The sequence below is a fragment of the Sparus aurata genome, chromosome 23 (assembly GCF_900880675.1).
Source record: "Sparus aurata chromosome 23, fSpaAur1.1, whole genome shotgun sequence".
Classification (NCBI taxonomy): domain Eukaryota; kingdom Metazoa; phylum Chordata; class Actinopteri; order Spariformes; family Sparidae; genus Sparus; species Sparus aurata.
Window position 1 is genome coordinate 3,811,682 of NC_044209.1, and position 22,620 is coordinate 3,834,301.

General features: G+C 41.6%; 1 protein-coding gene across 4 annotated transcripts in view; it reads left to right on the plus strand.

The window, feature by feature from the left end:
- The first annotated feature begins 498 nt into the window (after positions 1–498).
- si:dkeyp-72e1.9 (syntaxin-binding protein 4) overlaps positions 499–22,620 on the plus strand; it is a 94,251-nt gene continuing 72,129 nt past the window's right edge. For 2 of the 4 annotated variants that reach the window (XM_030409025.1, XM_030409027.1), the window contains exon 1: positions 2,015–2,210. In XM_030409025.1, coding sequence (XP_030264885.1) covers positions 2,068–2,210 — 143 coding nt within the window. In that variant the 5' untranslated portion in view covers positions 2,015–2,067. Of the gene's footprint in view, positions 998–2,013; positions 2,211–22,620 lie in introns of those variants that run through there. The other 2 variants (XM_030409029.1, XM_030409026.1) reach the window with 2 other exon arrangements.

The following is a 22,620-nucleotide window of genomic DNA, read 5'->3' on the forward strand; positions in this document are numbered from 1 at the left end:
AGGTCACACAACACAGCGAGGGTCGCACAGAAACACAGATTAACTTTTCAAATGAATATTTGCATATTCATAGAAGCTGTTTTTTTTAATAAGAGATTAAGAGTAGCTATCAGTTAATGTTAATTTCTTTTAACTAGTAACTAAACTGTTTTTTGAGTCAAACCCGTCAGACATTAATTAGGTTATTCATTTGTTTTGATTTTTTACGGGTCCTTGCAAATCATGCCAGGCAGTTTTAAAAACGTTTTTGTCTTAGCTGGTATTGTGCTTTACTGGTGCATTTTTGAGTAAAAGTCTCATTAACTACAGTATCAAAAGCCTGTGGACCAGACAACTGATTTTAAAAAAGTGGCGTCACAAGATGACCGTCGTAAATTCTTCTCAGCAGGTGGGCCAGACTACTGTGTCCATGAAGTGTGCCAGACTGTTTTTCTTAGCTGGACCTTGAAGGCAGCGTCACTGATCCACAGCAGTCAAACACACGGTGTGTCCCCATCACCCTCACTCACTGCAGGGGTCACCTGCCGCACGGCCAGTCGGGACTGTTGCGGGTAAAGAGACATTGAAATTTGGTCAAACAGATGGGTTAAGGTCAGTCAGCAGGAAAAAGTCCACGTGTCGGTCAGATTAGAATCGGGTCGACAGACCGTCCCGTTACCGGCGTGCAGTGTCGGTCTCATTGATTTGAAGGGGAATGAGTGCTGACACATCCACACAGTCAGCGAAGGCACCAGACTCAGCCTCACGGCGCGAGGCCAGTTGAGGAGCGGGCAGAGTGATGCGTTTGTGGGGCGGCGGCACTTTTGTGTTTCTCCTCCGAAAGTTGGCAGCAGCAGCAGCAGCAGCGGTGTGGGCAGCAGCAGCGTGGGCAGCAGCAGCGTGGGCAGCAGCAACAGTGTGGGGGCTGGACACCGGGACCACGTTTGGATAATATGTCTCTGCTGAAACAGCGGGGGAGAGAGCTCGAGCGTTTCGACGGACTGTCGCTCATTTACTGGTACGTGAAAAGTGAAGAAGTTGGGGTTCAACCTCGGCGCGTCCTCTGTTTGTTTCCTCACACATGACTGAAGAGCTTCTGAATCAATAAGGTTCCCCGATAGGTTCGGCGCACAATCAATAACACGCAGACGCTTTTAATAACACGTGTCTCACTTGTTCCCGCTCCACGAATGCATTCTGTGCGCAGAGCGGTAAACTGATGATAATCACGAAGTTGGTATCATTTAAAATTACGTTTGGTGTGTTCAGACCAGTAAGGCTACATACATACATACATACTTACATACATACATACCTTTATGATTGATCTCGGCTGTACAGCATCTTCAGTGTTTAACCAACTTTTCATCTCTGAAAATGTTCTATTTTTTTTTATCTTTATTTTTTATCTGATAAAATATGTGCAGTGTATGTGTGTGTGGAGCCTGTATGTTTGAGCCTACAGTTAGTGTTGATCTTTACTTTTTTATTTATTATTTCAACACAAGATAAACACATCAAATATTTCCAGATTAAAGAAAACATTTTAATTTCTGTCACCCTGAATGGTTTCCATCATTCTCTCATAGTAATATAGTGACACTGATAAAATGAACGAACATAATGCAATGACATTGACTGATTCTCGCCTATTTTTTATTGTTATCATTGTTATTATGATACTCTCTGTCGCACCATTGATATCCCATGTTGGATTACATGACGCAATGTTCAGGGCTTGATAGGAACGTTTAGCAACTATAAAACACCAGCTTGATCGATCACTTCTCTCCAAGGAAAACAATGTTTCCCCCAAAAAATAGACAAGTTAAAAATACTTGAGTATGATCCCACAGGAAAGTAGGGCAGTTTGGAAAGGGTGAGTTCATTTTGTTCTTGTGTCGTGTCCCGCGAGGAGGAGTCAGTCAGCTAAACGGAGGTGCTGAGTAGACTGTTGTGGCTGGCTCAGCTGGGGAGTGCTTAAAGGGAAGCTGAAGGGAGGTGATATAATACTGCTGGGTGCCCCCCTCTCTGGATGACAGCCGTCTTTTGCTCTCCCACAAACGAACCACCCCTTAAGTTTCCCTCATGATTCTCTCCTCCCAGAAGTTGCCCGAGCTCTGGGACTACTTTATGATTTATGTCTCAGGAGCCTTAGAGTTTAATCCTGACTGTCACGACGTAGACCTGGGACTGTTTCCACTCAGGATGAACCCCACCATTAAGACCAGGTAGGTGGGACAAGGAGGGTAAGGAGAGTCGGGAGCAGTGGTTTCTGCTGAGAATGCCAGGCGAGAGGTCATCTTGTCTGGGTTTCTCGAATCAATTTAAATCTGGACTCATACATTAAATTGATATATCTCATCGGTCAGGACGGGGAATGAGTCATGCGTGGCATGAACAATTGTTACTTGTAGATACAGTTATACAACATTTAAATCTGTGGTTTCTATTTTGAAATTTATTAGTGAATTAAATTAGTACTTGTAATAATGTAGTATTGACTACTGATTAGTCATGGATCGGAATGTGAACATGTTGATGGAAGTCGTGAGTCTTGGCTGATGTGAGCTTATTGCAGGATGGTTTCTAGTGCAGTCGTTAAGAGTGTATTACATGTCTGTTAAATGAAAACATCTGGCCTTGCAGCTTTCATAAGTTACTCAAAGTTCTGTAATCATATGAAGTACTTGTATCTTGATTATACCATAAATATGTTTATACAATCCCAAACCTCTTCAGAATTTCATCATTCAGTCCTCTCGGTTATAAAGTAAACGTCCAGCATGCATCTGTTGTTCATTTACTCTCTGCTTTAATGCACTTATGGGATGTCATCTTAACTTTGGAGCCCAATCGATCGTATTGGTTGGACGGTATTATCGACTGATATTGGCCTATCACAGATACTGTATATTGTGATTGCACTATATGTCGTTGATATCGGCCAATATGGAAACTTAAAGAACATATTGCAGAAAATGATACCTGGGGTGATTTATAATTACTAAGTTTTGAGTGAAGATTACTGTCTCAGTGCATTGATATCATTATACACAGCTAAGTTTATAGTTAAACTGTAGGATACCATATCATCTTAGTCATAAGTGTTTGATAACCACGTTTGAGGATTCACTGCAAAAAATGTGTGTATATCAGCAGATACTCCCTAATATCAGTATCGGTCATGACTCTTTTGGTTTGATTGGTTGGGCTCTACATAGGATACACGACAAGGACATAGAATAATGCAAATGACATGAGATGTGGAATATGTGATGACATCATTGAATATGTACTTTTGAGTGGTCAATTGCTGCCCTCATTTATAGATCCACGTTATCATAAACATTCAAACCAGCAGTGTCATTTGTATTTGCGCATGGAGTGGAGCATAACTATTCCATAAACACCTTTCAAATGAAAAAAATATCAGCCAGCTCAAATCTTAAATCAGATCTTCAATGCATTGGAGAGGACCAGACTGTTTGATAATGAAATCATTATCATCAGTGGTTGAAGTTCAAGATTACATCAGGTATCATCAAGAATGGATATTGTACACATATAACATAAGATGAGTTTTCATAGAGCATGTTGTGTAGTTGTGTGTAAAATGGCTGCAGTGAACACTATCGACTGCTGTCAGGCCACACTGAGCGCACTGGAGACAGCACCATGGCTGACACACTCACACACGCTCACATAGTTACAAATGCACACACACACACACACACACACACACACACCCAGGCAGCTCATCCGGTACATCTTCACAACCAGCACATATGGATTGTGTAAACTAAGAACGTGTGGAAATAAAGTCAGCAACAGCACTCACACAATCGTGATGCTCTATATCCTAATAATAAGGCAGGCAAATTAAATCCATACATTATGTTCAAGTATCAAACTTCCCCTGTTTGATGTTCTAGTCTGGGCGACCACACTCACCATCTCCATCATTTTGGCAAATGAAACAGTCAGTTTGACGTGTAGACACTGCAGTGCCACTCATGCGAAATGCTGCATGGACTGTCGCTGTGAATGAATGTATACAGTATGTGCTTTGTAACCTCCACCTCACCAAAACCTTGTTCTATGGACGAGAAATACTCTTTCTCTGGTGGCAATGATTCACAGTAAAGAACCATCGATCAGCGGCTCTTTTCCAGGTATTAATGTTCATGGAACACTTTGCATTGACCATCTATGGTTGAATGTGGGTGTTCCAGGTCAACTTTTGAGCGCATGCACGATTTTAGTATGTATGACTGTACGCAATGTTGTATAAATGAGACCCCTGGTCTGTTTCATGTTCATACTGACTTATTACACATGAACCTAGAGAAGTTAACATTAAGTCCTATGGACGGACAGCTAACTCATTCATTGGTTTGGTGATGTCATCCTGCATCATCAGCGCTCCTGTACACAATCACATTCCTGTCACTGACAGCAGGTCATGCTACACTTCACTGAACCTGATGTGTTAAAAATAAGTTAGGGATATTGTTATTTACATGAGTGCTTTTCCGATTTGGTCTGAATTTTAATGAAATAAGTAAAAGTTCCCTTTGATATTACTAATAATGAATGAGAAGAAACACCATTTTCATTAGTTTAATATTTATTACCCCAAATTTAGACAATTACAAGGATAGCCCCAAATAACAAAAATTGACAATGTCAGTAGCGGGTGTTTCCACCATTTACCCCAATGACAGCTTGACAGCGACGTCTCATGCTCCTCACTAGCCTCATGATGTTGTTCTGAGGCAATGCGTTCCACTCCTCCATAAGTGCTACACGCAGTTCTGCCAGGTCACGTGGGGGTGGGGTACGATCATCCAGTCTCTGCTTCAGCTGGTCCCAGACGTGCTCTATGGGGTTCAGGTCAGGGGACATTGCTGGTCATACCATATGAGGCACTCCGACTTCCTGAAGTCGAGCTGTGACAATTCTGGCACGATGTGGTGGAGCATTATCATCCATGAACAGAAAGTTGGGGGTGTGCTGGCGGAATTGGGGGATGATGATGGGTTCTATGATGTCTCTGAGGTAAGAACGTGCAGTGACTGAGCCATCTACAATAACCAAATCTGTTTTGCGCTGACTGGTGATGTCTGCCCAGACTGTTGCACCTCCTCCACCAAAGGGAACCCTGGGGACCATGTTGACCTCGGCGTATCGCTCACCTCGCCTTCTCCAGCAATGCTGACCACCATCATTTCTGTGCAAGGTGACCCGACACTCATCAGTGAACAGGACGGTAGACCACTGCTGCATTGTCCAGGTCACATGGTCTTGTGCCCACTGCAAACGTTCACGGTGGTGTCTTGGTGTCAGTGGAGTCGCCTGCAACGGTCGTCTGGCATTCAAGCCAAAGCAGTGGAGTCGGTTTGGAATGGTTTGTCTGGAAACCCTAGTACCCCTCACATCTCGTAACTGGGCCTGCAGCTGTGTGGCAGTTGCATAACGATGTCTGAGTGCATAGGTCCTTAGGTACTGGTCATCGTTGCGGTCTGTCACTCGTGGGGCTCCACTCCTGGGTCTGTCACGAACTCTGCCAGTAGTTCTGTGTCTTGATGCAAGTCTGCTGATGACACTTTGAGACACACCAAGTTCACGAGCAACATCTGACTGCCTGCCACCGACCCGAAGGCGCTCTATGGCCAGGTGGCGCTGCTCGTCTGTTAAGTGACGTCGTGTGTTCATGGCTGTTTGAATGATGAACTTGGAATGACTTACTGACAATACCAGCTTTTTATACCCACAGAATGTTGAAATTGATGCCACATTGAAAAGGGTTGTCTTTTAGTTTTTTGGTATTGGCCCCAATATGTAAGGCACACTGTACACAGTGAGACCATTATGTGGAAAACACAAAATGAGGTTTGTCTATCACCCCAATACAATTGCCTCCCTATCTCAAAACTCTCTGAAGTGAAAGAAACACCGTGTGTATGAAATCCACTGAGTCTCTCACAATATCCCTAACTTATTGTGAGTAGTGTACGTTGAGGAATGAGGAACTGCTAAATACTTGGGGTAGCTCGATGTGGCTGGTCTACTTTTTTGGTAAAGTTGACTTGGAACAAAACACAGAGAGCTTGACTGAAAGGTATCTTGAGTATCAAAGTGGTTTAAGGTACTCTATGTTAATATACTGTAGCAAGGTATGTAATGAGATGCTTTCACAGTCAACCTATGTGGTAATTTTTTTGATGAGGATGGCTGCTCTGCCCACTATGCCACTGGACAAAAATGCGTGGAAAAATACATTACCCTGTCTCTAGTATGATACTTCATATGTGAGCATTTACATTTTATTCTTAATTCTGCACCCTCTTTAAGGCTTTGCTCAAAAACTGCATTAATCAGGCCAGTCTGCCAGATGTATTTTATGCTATATAACCATATAGCATAAAATACATTGCCCAGCCTGACAGTTTATCAGTAGTAAAATGACATAAACACTGCAGTTCGTAGTATACAGGAGAGGGTGCTTATGGACATTAAGCAGATTCTATGTGTCATTCCTGTAAATGTAGATGCTTTCATTTAATTCCACTTGTCCTCATTTATCGTTCTTTCCAAAATATTTGATGGGAGATACATGGGGCATGAATCACTGCGGCTGCCAACACACATCAAAAAGGATGTCAAGACAGACGGATGGTGCAATGCTCAGTCCAAACACTGTTGTTTTCTTTTTTGTTCTTGTCTCTTCCACTTCTTATATTTTATATTTTGCTTTTGGCAGTGGATGCTCTGGTTAGACAGAATTATCAGGCCAATTCTGGCCTTTTGTTCAATTTCAAATATCAGTCTTGTTTACCTCTGATATGATGGAAGGAGGTTCCTGCTGAATGATTGTGTCATTGTTCTATCAGCTGATTTATCTAAGGTAACAGGTATGCACTGCAATCAGTACAACATGAGGTTAAGCTCACCATGTCTCAGATGGAAAACTGTTTTCTGAAACAGAGGCTGAGCAGTTCTTGGGAATTGATAGGAGGACAGGAAACAGAGATGGAGAGTTGTAGAATTGCAGGTTTTAAATAAGTATGGATCAAATAGTCATTGGAGGCACTTGCAAGGAGGACTGATAGAGAGCAGATGATATTTGGTTAATGACTGGTGACCCCTGGCCTGTAGGAAAGAAGGTTAAGAATGTTGAATCTGGGCACAAAGGTTAGAAGCAAGTAACAGACTGCCCCAACTGTTCCTTTCTTTTCCTCCATCCTCCTCTAACACCCACGTTGCAACGCGCATCTCAGAATGTTTGGCAGACATCTCCACGTGGACAACTGTGCATCACCTCAAGCTCAGCCTTAGTAAAACTGAACTCCTCTTCATCCTGGGGAAAGACTGCCTTCGCATGGACCTGTCAGTCACTGTCGAGGATGTCACGGTGTCACCTTCGTCAACTTTACCCTCTACAACATCCGCAGGATCCAGTCTTTCCTCACAAAGGACGCAACGCAACTCTTGGTCCAAGCACTGTTCAGCTCCTGCCTGGACTACTGCAGCTCCCTTTTGGCTGGACTCCCAGCCCCTGCGACTAAACCGTTGCAGTGTATCCAGAACGCTACAGTGTGCCTTGTTTGCAATCTACCCAAATTCTCTCATGTGACCCCCCCCCCCCCCCCCCCATGACCATTCGATTGCGGCCCACTTTTATATCATATCATGGTAGTCTTCATGTTACTATTCACGCTTGAAACAAAGGTGAAGACCCAAATGCAGACACACCCAGGAGGCAGGAATAGGGGAAAAGGCCTGTTTTAATAACCAAAGCTGAAGTACAAATAAAACCAAACGACCAAGGGAACAAGAAAAACCTACAACAGGTCAAAAAGACAAAAGCCAAAGTAGCAAAAAATGACAAAAGCTGCAGAAGATGGCTACCAATGAGTGCTGAAGGCAAAACAGTTGATTGTATTTAGTGTTTCTACGTTATATTAGTGCAGAAAGTGACTTAACATATGAGCATGACGGTGTATGTCAACTGACTCATTCTGACATTGAAAGTAATATAATCCTGTGTGAAGAGATGTAACTATCATTGGTGACTGGTTACGTATGCTTATGTCAGATGTCACGTAGATCCCCTTCTAATGAAGTGCTACCGTTTTCCAGATTGAATTCCAGACAGTGTAATAAGGTTCGTTCGTTCGTTTTCTTTTCCGCTTTTCCGTGAGGGTTGCTGGATGTTGCTGCTTTTTTTCCCCCTGAGGGGTTGCGGGGCTTACTGGGGCCAAATCCAGTTCTACTCATGGGCGAAGGCCAGGGTACACCCTGAATGAGTCGCCAGCTCATTGCAGGACCCTTACTGATGGCAGTGCCTGCCCTACATGGTGCCAACTGCACATCAGGAGCAATTCTGGGGTTCAGTATCTTGCTCAAGGATACTTCGGCATGTAGCTCAGTCCCACCCCCAGGGAGCCGGGGATTCGAACCAGCGACCTTCCGATCACTGGTCCACCAGCTCTACCCACTCTACCCAAATGTAATAAGGTATATTACATTATCTGTAAATATATCATGGTAGATGTTTATATTCTTTGTTGGTATACATTTTTTGTAATCAGAATCAGTAATGAAAATATTCCACTTTATAATGTAGATCTAGAATATTTTGGCCTTACACTGGTCGAAAAAACCCCAGAGACACATAGTTGATTTGGATTGGTGTCCTTGACTTGTTTTTTGTGTGTGTGTAACTGACCACAGGCTGTGACAGCAGTGGCAGGTGTGACTGGATGCTATCTGACAGGTTATTTACTCGACTCCTGTCCTGTGGAATTCAGGCCTCTGGTGGCAACAAACATCAATTCAGTTATTCTGTGACAGAGGAAAACAGCATGCACTCATTAAGTCACCTGATCTTAACGTCTTTCAGCCCTTTCCAGGAAGTATTGTTATGATGTGACCGCATGTCCTTTGTTCCTCTCCTGTTAATTCAAGATCATTATTGCGTTATTTACACAATGTCCAATTTTATGTTTTTTAACCTCACTCATCACTTTAATGTATTTCTCCTCCACAGTGAGTAGAAACAATCTCATTTGGAAAACCTCACATATAGAAAATCCCTTAAGCAGTAGATGAGACACAGGTGGTGGGAAATAGTCAGCTGCCACTGTATAGAATAACTCCCAGAACAGTATTTCAGAGCAGAGATCTTCATTATTCCAAAAGATTGGATTTGACACACAGAGACCTGTGAACAGAACTACCTTATCCTGACATGAATACGTTATTATTATTTTTTTGTTTAAAGAGAAGGATCGGGGGTTGTATTCATAAAACGCCAAGGGCTAAAAGGAGCTCCTTCAGCTTCCAGTCCTTGCGGTTATGCCTTTACCATTTCAGATCCTCCTATCCTCTGTCAGACTGGATTAGGATCATTGGCAGACTGGTATCTTCAGGTCTCAGTGGGTTCAAGTCTGGGCTTTAGCTGGGGCCATACTGGGACATTCAGAGCTCTGTCCCAAAGCCGCTTGGCTAGGTGCTGTGGCTCGTCATGCTGAAAGGTGAATCGTTGTCCCAGTTCCAAGTTTTGCATTTGCTAATACCTCTTTTCCCTCTGATGAGATCTCTCTGTTTAGCTTAATTCATTGTTCCTTTCTAATCCTGTTCATCCTCCTTGATGGTGCAAATGTCCATGCAGTGTGATGTTAGAACAGCGTGAGCCAAGTGATTAGCTGTGCCTGTTTGTTTGCTCGGCCAAGAATGTTTTGCAATCAGGCCAAAAAGTGAATGTGGCTCATGAGGTAGAAGAGGTTGTCCACTAATCACAGGGTAGGTGCTTTGGATTCCCAGGTCCTCCTGCCCACGTTTCGACATGTCCTTGGAGCAAGACATTGCACGCTAAAAGCAGCACTTTGAACACACTCTAAGGGTGTGAGTGACTGGATGTGGCACAAATTCTTTAGCAATTGGGACAATAGATACACTTCTTTAGGAATTTGAATGGTCCAGAAGTTCCACTCTGGCACTAGATGCAATAGTAGATGCACACTGGCTACAGTGGAAGTGCTGTCAAATGACCCCACTGTGCACCAAATTCCAAATTGACGCAACATTAATGGACTACAAAAAGGCTGATCAGCACTGATTCAATTAAAACAAATCTTTAGATCTGTTAATCTCTACTGTTTGTGTTCCTTTGTTACACAAACTACGTTTCCAAATTTTCCACCCGATGCTTGTGCGTACAAAAACAAAAGTCAAAGTTGAATTAATATTATCATCTGAGACCTAATTTTAAAATATTGCAAATCAGTCAACACTGATTTTCTTCACATCCACACAAAAACATTCAATGGTGCACCACTAACTGGATCTGTGCTGGCTCCTACTCCCTCCTCCTCCATATTTTCTTTCTCTTGTTCACCTACAGTCAGATTGAAATAGGTCAGGGGGGACACCAGGCAACAGCCTGCACGCCACCTTTTCCCTCATTAACATCATCAAGTTCTGTGTTAGCAGTCAGTACGTTTACATGCACATCTTAGTCGGATTACAGCCATAGTTCGACTATGCTACTCAATCAGACAACTGCAATTGTCCGAGTATACATGCCGGTGAGAAAATCGGATTATTGGCCGAAGCATGTCATACCCCGGTACGATAGGTGGCGCTGTACCCATTTCAACTAGTGATAACAGAGCCACCTCCGGCTGACCTCTTTCCGTCACCAGCAACAACAAACTCTGCCTCGGCATTAGAGAAAGACGGCGTACGAAGAGCGGACGAAGCTACATCTTTGTACATTTCGTGTATGGTGTACATGATAATTACACAAACTAGATGCACTATGACGCTCTTTCTTGCAGTGATTTCGGAGGACAGACGCCACCGCTGTCCTTCTACTTCCAGCTAACAGCCCCGGAAAAAAAATCTCGCGCCTGCGCATAACCCAAAATCCAGTCCGATCTGATGGAACGTATACATGCAGGAGTAATGCAACTTTCAATCGAATAATCTAGGTGTTTTAATTCGACTATGAGAAATCTGATCCGGTCCGATTTTAGTCAGACTAAGGTGTATACATGCATCTTAAAAATCCAATCATAGTCAGACCAACGCAGTAATTCGTTTTTTCTTGAGTGTCATGTAAACACACTGATTGTGTTTAAATCTCAAACACTGCCAAAAAGGGCTCCATCCTCATCTTGTCAGTCAACTGTAATGATGTGGTAAGTGGAGTGACTTTAGGCTTGAATTGTGCTGCTGTAGATATTCTAACCCAGGTCTATGGTAGGAATATTTTGCTATCTATCATTTTTCATGTGGGCAGCCCAAAATGTAGGACTGTTTGTACTGTCCGACCATGGTATGCACATGAATGAACATGTCTGCCTTCATCGTCACCCACTGTGCTCCAACCAGTATCTACAGTCAAGTCTGTTTGTAAAGCATTAATGAATGTGATAATTTGCAAATTGCCAGTACAATTAATTCATTTTAAAAATGTGCTGGGTTGGCTCTGGTGCAGCATGTAATCTGCTAAGTAACTAGTAACTAAAGTTATTGAATAAATATAGTGGAGTTAAAAGTACAGTATTTCACAATAAAATTTAGTGGTGTAGAACTACGAAGTAGCAGCAAAGGGAAATACCCAAGTATGCTACACATATACCTAAGTACTGCACTTGAGTAGATAACAATACAAAGACAATAAATGTAATGTTTACCTCATAAGCTTGCTTGATTTGTGTCAAACACATGTTTATTTTAAATTTGATGGCAGCGACACTTTTAAAAGAAGATGGGACAGGGGCAACAAAAAACTTTACCACAGGTAAACAGGATCATTCATAACAGTTGATACAACCATGATATGAGCATGAAGGGGGCATCCTCGAAAGGCTCAGTCCTTCATAAGCATGTTTTAATCGGAAAAAGGAACATGTTAGACAATTTGTGGGCCCACAGCTAAATCAAACACAGCTCCCATTGCTCCCATGTTCAGGGCTGCTGGATTGAAATGTTTCTCAGTACTTCCCGTGTCACTCTACACCCCTGCGGTCTTCTCTCTCTGGACTCTTGACATTTTGCAGACTCCTAACAGACAATGTGAGAATCAGCTCCATTCTTCCTTGTCAGGTGAATCAATGTGCAGTAATGGGATTCCAATTCACCTTCAATTGATTGCTCTGGTCCCCATTCCCTCTGGTGGTGATCGATTTGCTAGGAATGTCTTGTTTGAGTTTGATTTTCACTCCACAGAAGATGTGGATCCTGAAGCACACTGCTGACTGGATTTGCCTCCAGGGAAGTTTGATTGTTGCTGATTTTTTTTTCTCTCCCCCTCAAGTTATTGATGTTGCCTTACTGAGTAAGCTGAGTGGTCTGTTGTGTCTATTTAACAGTGTCAGTGTCAGACGCTTGTCCTGTTCTCATTCTGTTCTTTTCAAGTGAGAGGATGTAAGTGGGCTGCTGGTGTGTGCCCCAACAGTTGTAATTAGCTGAGATGAGCTTCATGCCTTTCATTCAACTGAAGGCTAATTAAGTCATTAAGGAATCCATTGCTCATGCATTTCACTGTCTCTCTTCTCTCTCTGTTAGCTTCGAATTCTGTCCTTTTGTATTGAGTTAATGTTGTGATTAAAGAACTGGAAAACAGATTAAATTATTGCTCACAACGACATAAAAAAATACAGTGGTGACCCGTATGAGCATGCTTCAGACTGCAACATGACGACAATAACACTGATACAATAATACTACTACCATGTCCAAAACCATGTTTCCCAGTATGAACTATCATCGTTGTCTGTAACGCAGTCGATGATGTTGGTGTCATCCGCTTACTTAATGAAATTATCTTATGTTAAAAAGTAAAATATACAATATTTTGAAAGTTAATTTAGCAGCTTGTGATGCATTATATTACACTGTGAAAGAAGTGGCTGTAAAACCTTGGACACATTTTCTGCCACAACCCCTGCAAAATGACTCGCTTCACCTTCAATTTGATACATTACATCAACATTACAATACATCCTTTTGCTCCTAGATTCCACCAGATAGGTGTCCGCTGCGTTACGTCTCTGCCACGCCAGCGGAGCTGATAGGTTTCACCTTAGTCTCTGTGTTAACTTCCACCAGATCCGCTGCTCCGTCCCAGCTTAGGCAGTCCGGAGCCCTCCGGAGCCCTCCGGCACAAATAAGCAGGTCTTCTATTTCTGGCGGATGTGGAGCACGACGCAGCAATTTAGCTGAATTTAGCACCGAGCGGACAAGAAGTCACTTACCGAAACAACAATATGACATCCGGTTACTTTTCAAAATAAAACACTCCATGTTGACGCCAGCACACAAATCCCAAAAAAGAGACAAATACAAGCTCTTCTACTAATCCTTTGGTCGGGAACACTTCGTGTTGCTGTTTTTATAACAAATATACCTATAACTGCGGTCGCGAGTGATCATGTAATTAATCACATGGGAACTCCTTGGTCTCGTGACTGCGCCGTGGCGGACTCAACACGCAACCGGTAGGGTCTGACGGATGGCGGAGCAAAACCGTATTGAAGCCGTAACACAGTGGACACGTATCTGGTGGAATCTCGGGGGTTATCCCTATTCAAGTTGGTCGAGGGCTAAACTGGAAGGTAGCCGGTTCTCACCATGCATGGTGAGTATGTGTGTTCCCTCAAAATTGCCGCAAGGCAGGAGCTGCTCATTCGCCCAACGCTGTATACCACTGTTTCCATTGGCGGATAGAGGTCGTCGATAGGACATTTTACAAACTATTGTTATCGGCTGAACTTGGCTCCCATAGTTGCCGATGGCTGTGCAGCCTCCACTGACCACAGGGAGGAAGGAGCACATCACAATTTTTCATGGAGGATAACTCTGAGTCATCATCATCATTTGAGGGTCATTTCTGCTGAAAATATCTGTACGTTAATGTTAGATACACAGCAGCCATACATGTGCGACAGACTTAAATTACTTAGGAGGGTAAGGAAATATCTTGGCTACCCGGATAACAGGGAACAGCTGATTTTACCAGAGGCTGATAAGTGTGGCATTCAAGTCATATTTAGTCTGTTATAGCCAGACCTCTCTCATCCGACCTGTTTTTAGCTGATCTTTTCTAGAATATATAATGTAACACCATCATTTTGTCCACCATAGGGACCAGCTTTGAGTGCAGGTAGGAAAAGAAACCATTTAATTCCATAAATGTCACGTTACTTCATACTTTACTTACCGATGTGTTGTTCTTACTTTATGCTCCTCCTTGCCCTGGGAATATGCACAAACATTAATAGTTTCTAATGTTTTTAATATTGGCTGATTTAGAAATCCACTATCGGTGTACCTCTAGTGCAGGACGCCCAACACTACCTTAATATCTCAATTCACATCATATCCATAACTATAACTAGTTAGTTTTACAGAGCACAGAGCAAAGTTTGGGTGAGCGGGATTATTTTTTATAACATCTTAGTTCTGACAGTAAGTTAGTTAGAAGTAAGTTAAAATCGCCTGACTATAGCCATCGAAGAACAGTCATCGATCATTCCTTCAGTCAGTGATAAACCATCCGATCGCTGAATGTCAGACGCAAGTGCATTTTACCTGCGATGCGACCACGTAGCTGAGGGAAAAAAAATGTCTAATTACGTAGTCAGTGACCATGAATTTTTGACTGAACATGTCCACCCTGTTCAAATACATACAACGTATTACAATCTGTATGTGTTTATATAGAAAAGCTGTCCGTCATTAAATCTCAGTTCAGCTCTTCAGAGTGTAGTTTCCCTGCTGATCACATTGCTTCTACTTAACTCTCCCTCTGATCGGCTTATGTGGCAGTTTAAAAAATGTGCAGGTGCTCACAGGAAATTAAATAGAGCTAACGCAATTTCTAAAGCATGTTATCTCCACTCAACCTGTATCTGTCCGACTTGCCTTTACATTTTAATCATTAACAATTTGATTCCTCCAAACATAATTTAGAGGAACACTTCTTGTTTGTCCTCAAAGCTGAAGTATTTTGATATTTTGGAATCCTTTCCAGGACCTTTCATAGATGAACCGTGATGTTGCTGGTGGTTGTCCCTTTCCTTAGTCGACAGCGTCATGATTCTGTTATCCACTGAGAACAGAAGTAATAACCTTTTTTGTTGTGTAGAAATGGTATTTAGTTAATAGATAATTGGTTTTGGATTCTACATCTACTCCACTCACTACCAACCTTCATTAAGAGAATAGTTGACAAATGAACCAAGACATCTTTAGCCTCCCTTTTAACATTTCTAAGGAATATGGAAAGACTGTTTTAATTTCTGGGCCCCTTCCAACTCTCAGTCGCAGAGTCAAATGATTCTCTTTTTATGAGAGACAGGATCACTCCAAACAACTGGGGTAGCCAAAGTTTTTAGGAAAAATCCAGCATGCAGTCCAGTCATCTCCACGTGCATGGCTACTTACACAGCAACCCCCCTAATTGACCTCACTTCCTCCCATCCCAGATCATCCTTGGCTGGCCAAACCCCACCCGTTGACCGTCTCATGAACTAACCCTTAATCTTCCTTCCCAAACCGAGTACTTTGTTCCGGACTCAATGATCTCTGCAATTGCAGTTGTCTGCCTATCAGCGATGTATCCACTCAACTACCATCAAGCTTGGAGAACTCATACAGTAAAATTTGGCCTCCTGAATGCAAGGTCTCTTTGCAATAGGAAAAGAAATGCTAAATAATGACCTGATCTTCTCTATTATTAGTGGCTCCAGCATTGTGGAATGGTCATTCTATGGACTTGTGTTATGTGGTAACAACTCAGGACTTATCTCTCTATAAATGCAAGGAATCTCTGTCTGTCTGTGTGTGTTTGCCTCAAATATCTCTGCGGATCAGGATCAGACTGACCTGAGACTTTCAACATGGCTGCTGCGTGGTTCAAGGGTGTGCAATGTCGAATTTGTTTGGACTACAATGATACCGTTAATAAATTATTTCAGAAATGCTTTACAAATTCTGCTAGCATTGCTAACCATAACCACCACAGTCACATGCGCACCAGAGCCAATCACTGCAGAGCCCGACTCCACTACACACCTTAAGAAACAAGCAGATTGATACCTGCAGTGGCGCGAGCTGGACCGGGATTTTGCCGGCGGTTCGGTCCCGTTCTGTTCTGTGCATCTAAACTGACTGTTGTGGATTAATGAGATTAAACGAGTCCGGACCGAGTCTGTTCGGGTCTGAGGAGATCCGGAGACGCGCGGACAACAAAGTGGAATCGGATCTGTGGATGTTCGTGTGTAGCTAGCTGCTAGTCCACCCAGACGGCCCACCTCCCGAGGCGATGGACCGGACCCACCGGCACGTCCAAAACCGGACTTAGGGTAAATAATGTCTGCTGTGCTTTTTCGCGAACATTGCCATCACGTTTGCTTTGTGTCTGGTGCAGGAAGAAACGGTAAAAACAGGCTTTTGTCACGAAAGTGTCCAAGCAGCAGGTTTGGTTGTTGAGGAACAGGAAGTTGTGTGAGGGACGCCGGCGGTGATACGGACAGCGCCAGAGATAACGAGTTTTGAGAATTGAGAGATTTGTGACATATAGCGTGTTTGGAGTGTATAGTTAGTGTGTAATGTTGTGTTTGGTGTAGTGTGTTTAGTGTGTAGTCAAGGAGGAGACTGCTGAATGTGGAGCAGGCAGGAATGAGCTGAGGAGCCTGAGGCATTGCCTGCATTTAAATGTAAATAGTTACATATTACTTTGTAAATTTCAAAAACTTATGCACAAATTTAGCAAACAACAATTTATATTTGCATTATAACTAATGCAGTTGGTTCATTAAACTGTTTGTGGTTTTCACAGTAAAAAATCTAACTTTTCCTACTCTGATTTTATGTTATTTTGTGATTTTAGGTCCATTGTGTTAATACAGTATGTCAAAATGAAAAAATAACTGTACAGTCACATATGTGAGGTTGTGCTGAAAATAATGACACCAAACAAGACAAGGTAATTAGATTGTATGGTGAAATATAATGGTATAATCAAAAGTAGTCAAAAACAGCCAATTATATCCCTGACGTCCCACCTTCAAATCAAAACCTCATTTGGCCATCCATGAAAAAGCTACTTAACCTCCCACTTTTCTATAGGAATACATGCTTCCTACGGGCAATGCACTAGTTTAATCAATTTGTCATTTGTCTTACCAGCTGCTATATAGAGATCTGTATGCCTTCATTTGTTTTTTTTTCATCAGTTTGGTTTTTTATGGTTATGTTTTATTTAATCTTACTTGTTAGGACCTTCTGACTGTAATCTGTGAAAGGTGCTATATTAAATAAACTTTGCATATGTTTTTTGTTTTTTATTAAACATTTTTTAAGTGCTCTTACATCTCCTTTGACAATTTTAATTATTTTGTGTTTTAAGCTTTCTTGCCCTGCTCCGGGACTATGTCTTTTATTTCATAGACCTCCTAGATACAACAATATTATTCAGAATTTTTCTGAACTTTTAGCCATTGTTTTATCCGAACATGACAGAATGCTTATCCCGAGTGATTTTAATATTCATGTGTGTTGTACTCCATGTCAAATTAGTTCATTGATCTAGCTGAATATATCAACCTAGTACAGTCAGTTAAAAAGCCCACACATTCAAAAGGTCATATCCTCAATCTCGTACTGTCCTCTGGCTTCTGCCCAACCTAGAAATAGTTAGTTGAATATTTAGACATATTTATGTCTGATCACAAGGCTGTAATGTTCCCTTACCCTCTTCTTTGCTTTTAAAACCACACTTTACTACTGACTACTGCTTCTAAATTCTTTGATATATTTTCTAACTATCAAATTCCCACTAAAACACTCTCCCAAAACTTGATGAATTTGTAACCACTTTGAATAGTCATTGAGTCTCCATTCATGATCATAATGCTCTTGTGAAATTCCGAAACCAGACATTCACTAGCAAGGACCACACCGTCAACGAGATGCGTTTAAGGATTTATTAGTGACAAAGGAAAACGAAGTGTCGAAGATCTTGGTTCTCTTGAGTTCTTCGAGTGCGTTGTGGGGATTCTTGTAGAGAATCCGCTGCCGCTCCCGGGCAGCGACGGACCCCCTCATGGACCTACGAAGGAGAGGAGAGGAAGAAGAAACAGGCAGAGAGAAATGGGGTGGGGGGGAGGGGTGCAGAATACGAGAGCGAAGCAGAGGAGAGGGTCAGGTGGTTATTTATAGAAATGCGGAAGTTGGCGCTGTTGAGGTGTGGTCCTGCTCCTGAAACTTCGCCAATTAAGCTTCAATTAAAACGCTGCTTCGGATAAATGACCACACCTATCCCTGAAACATCTGCGCAGAAATCACACAATACACTATACACTAAGAGAATACATGACGCCAAACCAGAATGCTGTAAAAGAAGTGAGCTCAGCCTACATACCCTTCACAATATTAAGCAACAACCATAACTCCAAAGTTTTATTAAATGCCATCAGCTCTTATAACAGTCCATCCTGCCCAGGTCCTGTTGATGATAATAACTGGACAGAGAAATTTGCTGCTCCTTTTATCCAGATGTTGGAGAGCATTTGTTCCAATAAATAACTTGATTCATGTTATGGACTCACCGTTGTTAATAACCCAGCCGTCCCGGCGCGCAGGTGGTCGAGTGGTTAGAGCGCATGCCATAAAACGCAGCCGACCCTGGTTCAATTCTGGCCGGAGGTCCTTTGTTGCATGTCACCTCCCTTCTCTCTCCCATGTTTCCTCTCTGTCTACTGCTAATAAAGGTGTCTATGCCACAAAAAATCTTAAAAAAAAATTAAAAATTAAAAAATAACCCAGCCGTCCTTACCCAGTTTCAAACATATTGGCACGCAGTTAATTAATTAATGGCATGAAATACATATCATTCCAACCAAGTTTTTTAAAAAAGCTTTCCCCGCCTCCACCCCTTTTATTTTGATAAATTATTGACAGTAGATCTGTGAACTTCTGGGGCTCAAGAGTAATAACCTAAAACTGCTAACCTCATCTATGTCCAACAGATCATTCCTGTTCGTCCTAGTAAACTTCACTCCCTCTATTTGGACCGTGGGGATCCTCAAGGGTCCATTCTGAGCCAGAATCTGAGCATGCTTTCTCTCAGTCAGATAATCTAGAACCATGGTGTTTCCCATCACTGTAACTTGGATGATAGGCAACTCCATGCTCCCCTCGAACCAAACACATCCACCTTAGATAATCATCTCACCTGCCTTTGTGACATTAAGTGTTGGATATCACAAAACCTTTTATTTTACCTGTGAAGATATGCCAAATCAGAGGTCATGGTATTTGGCCATTCAAAACCCACCAGCCTGCTGCAACACAAAGTGCAAGAAATCTAAGTGTAAGCTTTGATGCAGATCTCATCTCAGCCAATGTTAAGGGTATTGTTGTGTCTTGTTTTTTTTTTCAGTTTAAGAGAATTTCCAAAATTAGATTAATCTTGTCTCTCTCTGATTTTGAAGTTATCCTTGCTTTTATTTTCTTAGATTATGGGCTTAATATCAGCATCAGCTGGAGCTCCCTCCCTGACTCCAGCTGGTGCAGAGTGCTGCTGCATGCATTTTATGTGGCATCAACGTTTTTTTTTTTAGCACATTACTCCTATCCTAGCCAATTTACACGGGCTACCTGTTTTATTTTGTATTGATTTTGAAATTTGACTCATCACTTTTAAAGCTTTAAATGGTCTTGCCCCAAATTATATTTAAGATTAGCTGACCCCAATCATGTATCTGCCTGGGCATTCTCTTCGATTGGTGAATGCAGCTCTGCAGGTTGTTTCAAAATTGTAATTGTGATAGACTCGTAATTAAAGATGACCAGGCCTTTGCACTGAGAGACCCCGGACTATGGGACTCTCTGCATATTAGAATCAGGAAGACTACATTGTTAGCAACTTTAAAATCTTTTCTTAAAACCATCTTTTAAAGGAAAGCATTTTCAAGTTCTTAAGTTTTGGGTTTTATCATTTTACATGTTTCATAATTCTCTGTTGTTGAATCTGGATTTCTGTTGGTTTTATCTGCTGTTGAGTCTTTCTTTCCTGTGAAGCACTTTGTTAGAAGAGAAATCCTGTGAGAGAGCAAAAATTTTTATTTTGTTAATATTAATAAAATACTCTCCTCCTTCCTGAATTTACTGTAGAGGTTTCTACTTCAAAAGCTGGGATGTCCAAGGGCTTCAAACAGAATGAACCTACTTGGAAAACACAGAGAGGCAGGGAAAACACTGGTTAAATAATCCCAGGCCAACCTCTCATGATAAACTGTATGGCCACAAAGTGGTGGTGCATTTTTATCCTTGAAATGTGCAAATGTGAAAGAGACTTGGTAATGTTTTTAATTAATATTTCAGTGCGGGGAGAAGCCTTTGATATTTGGCTTTCTTGTTTTTCCACACTTCCACAGAAGGCCAAAGAGGCCACAGGTTGAATTATTTTTGTTTTACAGTGTCACAGAATAATTGTTTTATCATGTTGACATCATAAGGAAAGTCTCATGATGTCCCATAATAACTGTAAAGGAACCCTTAGTGTAATTGTTAACGGGTTGTTTACAATATAGGCAGTAGATACCAGATAGTAGTATCACCATGGTATTACTATAGAGGCTAAAAGTGTCAGTGTTCAGGTGGGGGTAGTGCAGGGTAGTTCAGTTCCCTTGGCTAATTCAGACATGACTGTAACTACAGCAGGACAGATATTCGATATTGTGAAAAATAACAGAAAAAACGCTGGCGCTAAGTATCAGGATTTTTAATATCTTATATTGGCTCAGGCCTCGGAACAGGTAAAAAGAAGATATTGGAAATGGTTTAAAATGACCCAAAATTGTCATGACCAAATAAGTAGAAACCTTTGGTTGTGACATGATTGTTTAGGAAGACACAAAAGGGGATACTTGATCCTATTGTGGGGAAAATAAACAACATTTTAGTAGAGGTATACAAATCAAAAGTATTTTATTACAAACTCAACTCGTATGTAATGTGAGTACCTAAGTAATGTACCAGAATACTGACAAAAGAAAAGAGAAATAAATTAGAAATTAGAGGAAGAAGGAAGGTTGAAGATATCAGTCAGGGAGTAAAGAAAATCATTTAGAAAAGAATGGAGGAGGAGGCAGCAAAAACAGGATAATGGTGAAAAGACAGGAAGAGTTGGAGATGTTTTGCAGAACCTCCACATAACCTGCACTTCCAGGCAGGGTGATCAGACACAACTGCATGTAGCCACTGGGAAACAAAAAGGATATAAAAGCAAAAGTCAGCCAGAAGAAGTAAGATCAGAGAAACACAGAGGAGGAATAGAAGAACATATAAAACAGTGTCAAAGGTTTATCAGACCAGTCAAAATGTTCTCCAGTGGTTAGTTTGTATCAGGAAGTGATGCTTGAACTCTCCAGATGTCATCTGAAGCTTTCCTATTCAGCTAGGCACACACCTATTTCCTGTTATGAAACCAATATGTCCCAATCGTCTCAATAATGTACACTTTGTCTCCAATATATTCACTAATGCACATACACAATATATTCCCCTGTCTATTTTTTGACCCCCAACCAAACAGTCAATGCAAGTAAGGGTGAAAAAAACAACAAAATAGCATATATAGGTAAAAAAAATTCACTTGTTACTTTTCAAGATAATTTTGGGTGATCACGGTTTTCGTTTGCAATGGCAAATATGTATAATACAAACTTGACATAAATGTATTGATGCAAGTTACAAACTTTATGTGAAAAAGGAAAAAACATATCAAAATCAGCACTTGCCTGCGGTGTGCAGTTGAAAACTATTAAATGGTCTGCATTATTATAGCGCTTTTCCAGTCTAACGACAGCTCAAAGCGCTGTACAACACATGCCACATTCACCCATTCACACACACATTCATACACTGATGACGGAGGCTGCCATGCAAGGCGCCAACTGCTCATCAGGAGCAATTTGGGGTTCAGTATCTTGCTCAAGGACACTTCGACATGCAACTAGGGGGAGCTGGGACTCGAACTGGTGACCTACTCATCACTAGACGACCCGCTCTACCCACTGAGCCACAGCCGCCCCGATTATTCAAACGTTTACGCTAAAATATAACATTTGAATACAAATAGTAATGGATTAAAAGCCAAATTAAATCAAAATTTTAATTTCAAAATTCCGATCGATTACAAATGCAGAATTTAATTCCTTCCATATGACATCAGCATAGTAGTCGCTTAACCAAAATATCTAATTTTACATGGCTATAAAAACTATTGGCTTTAGCAATACCAAAATAAATGTTAATATTACAGGTCACTTCATCAGCCTTGCTCAGACAGTTGCTACTTCTTCTGATTTGTTGCCAATCTGGGATCTCATTTGAGGAAGAAAAGCCTTTGTAAGAACATTTCTCAGAATAGGTATGATGCAGCTATCAGGGAGATTTTAATTAGTGCTGCCAATGTGGTTATTCCTATTTTTGCCAATAAGGCTCACCAATTTCCAAGTTTTAGTGTTAATCCCATGAGCCTCCTTCCTTCCCAGAATTATTTTTCAATTCCTGTCTTAGCACTCTGATCTTAGACATAGCCAAATAGAATGTTCC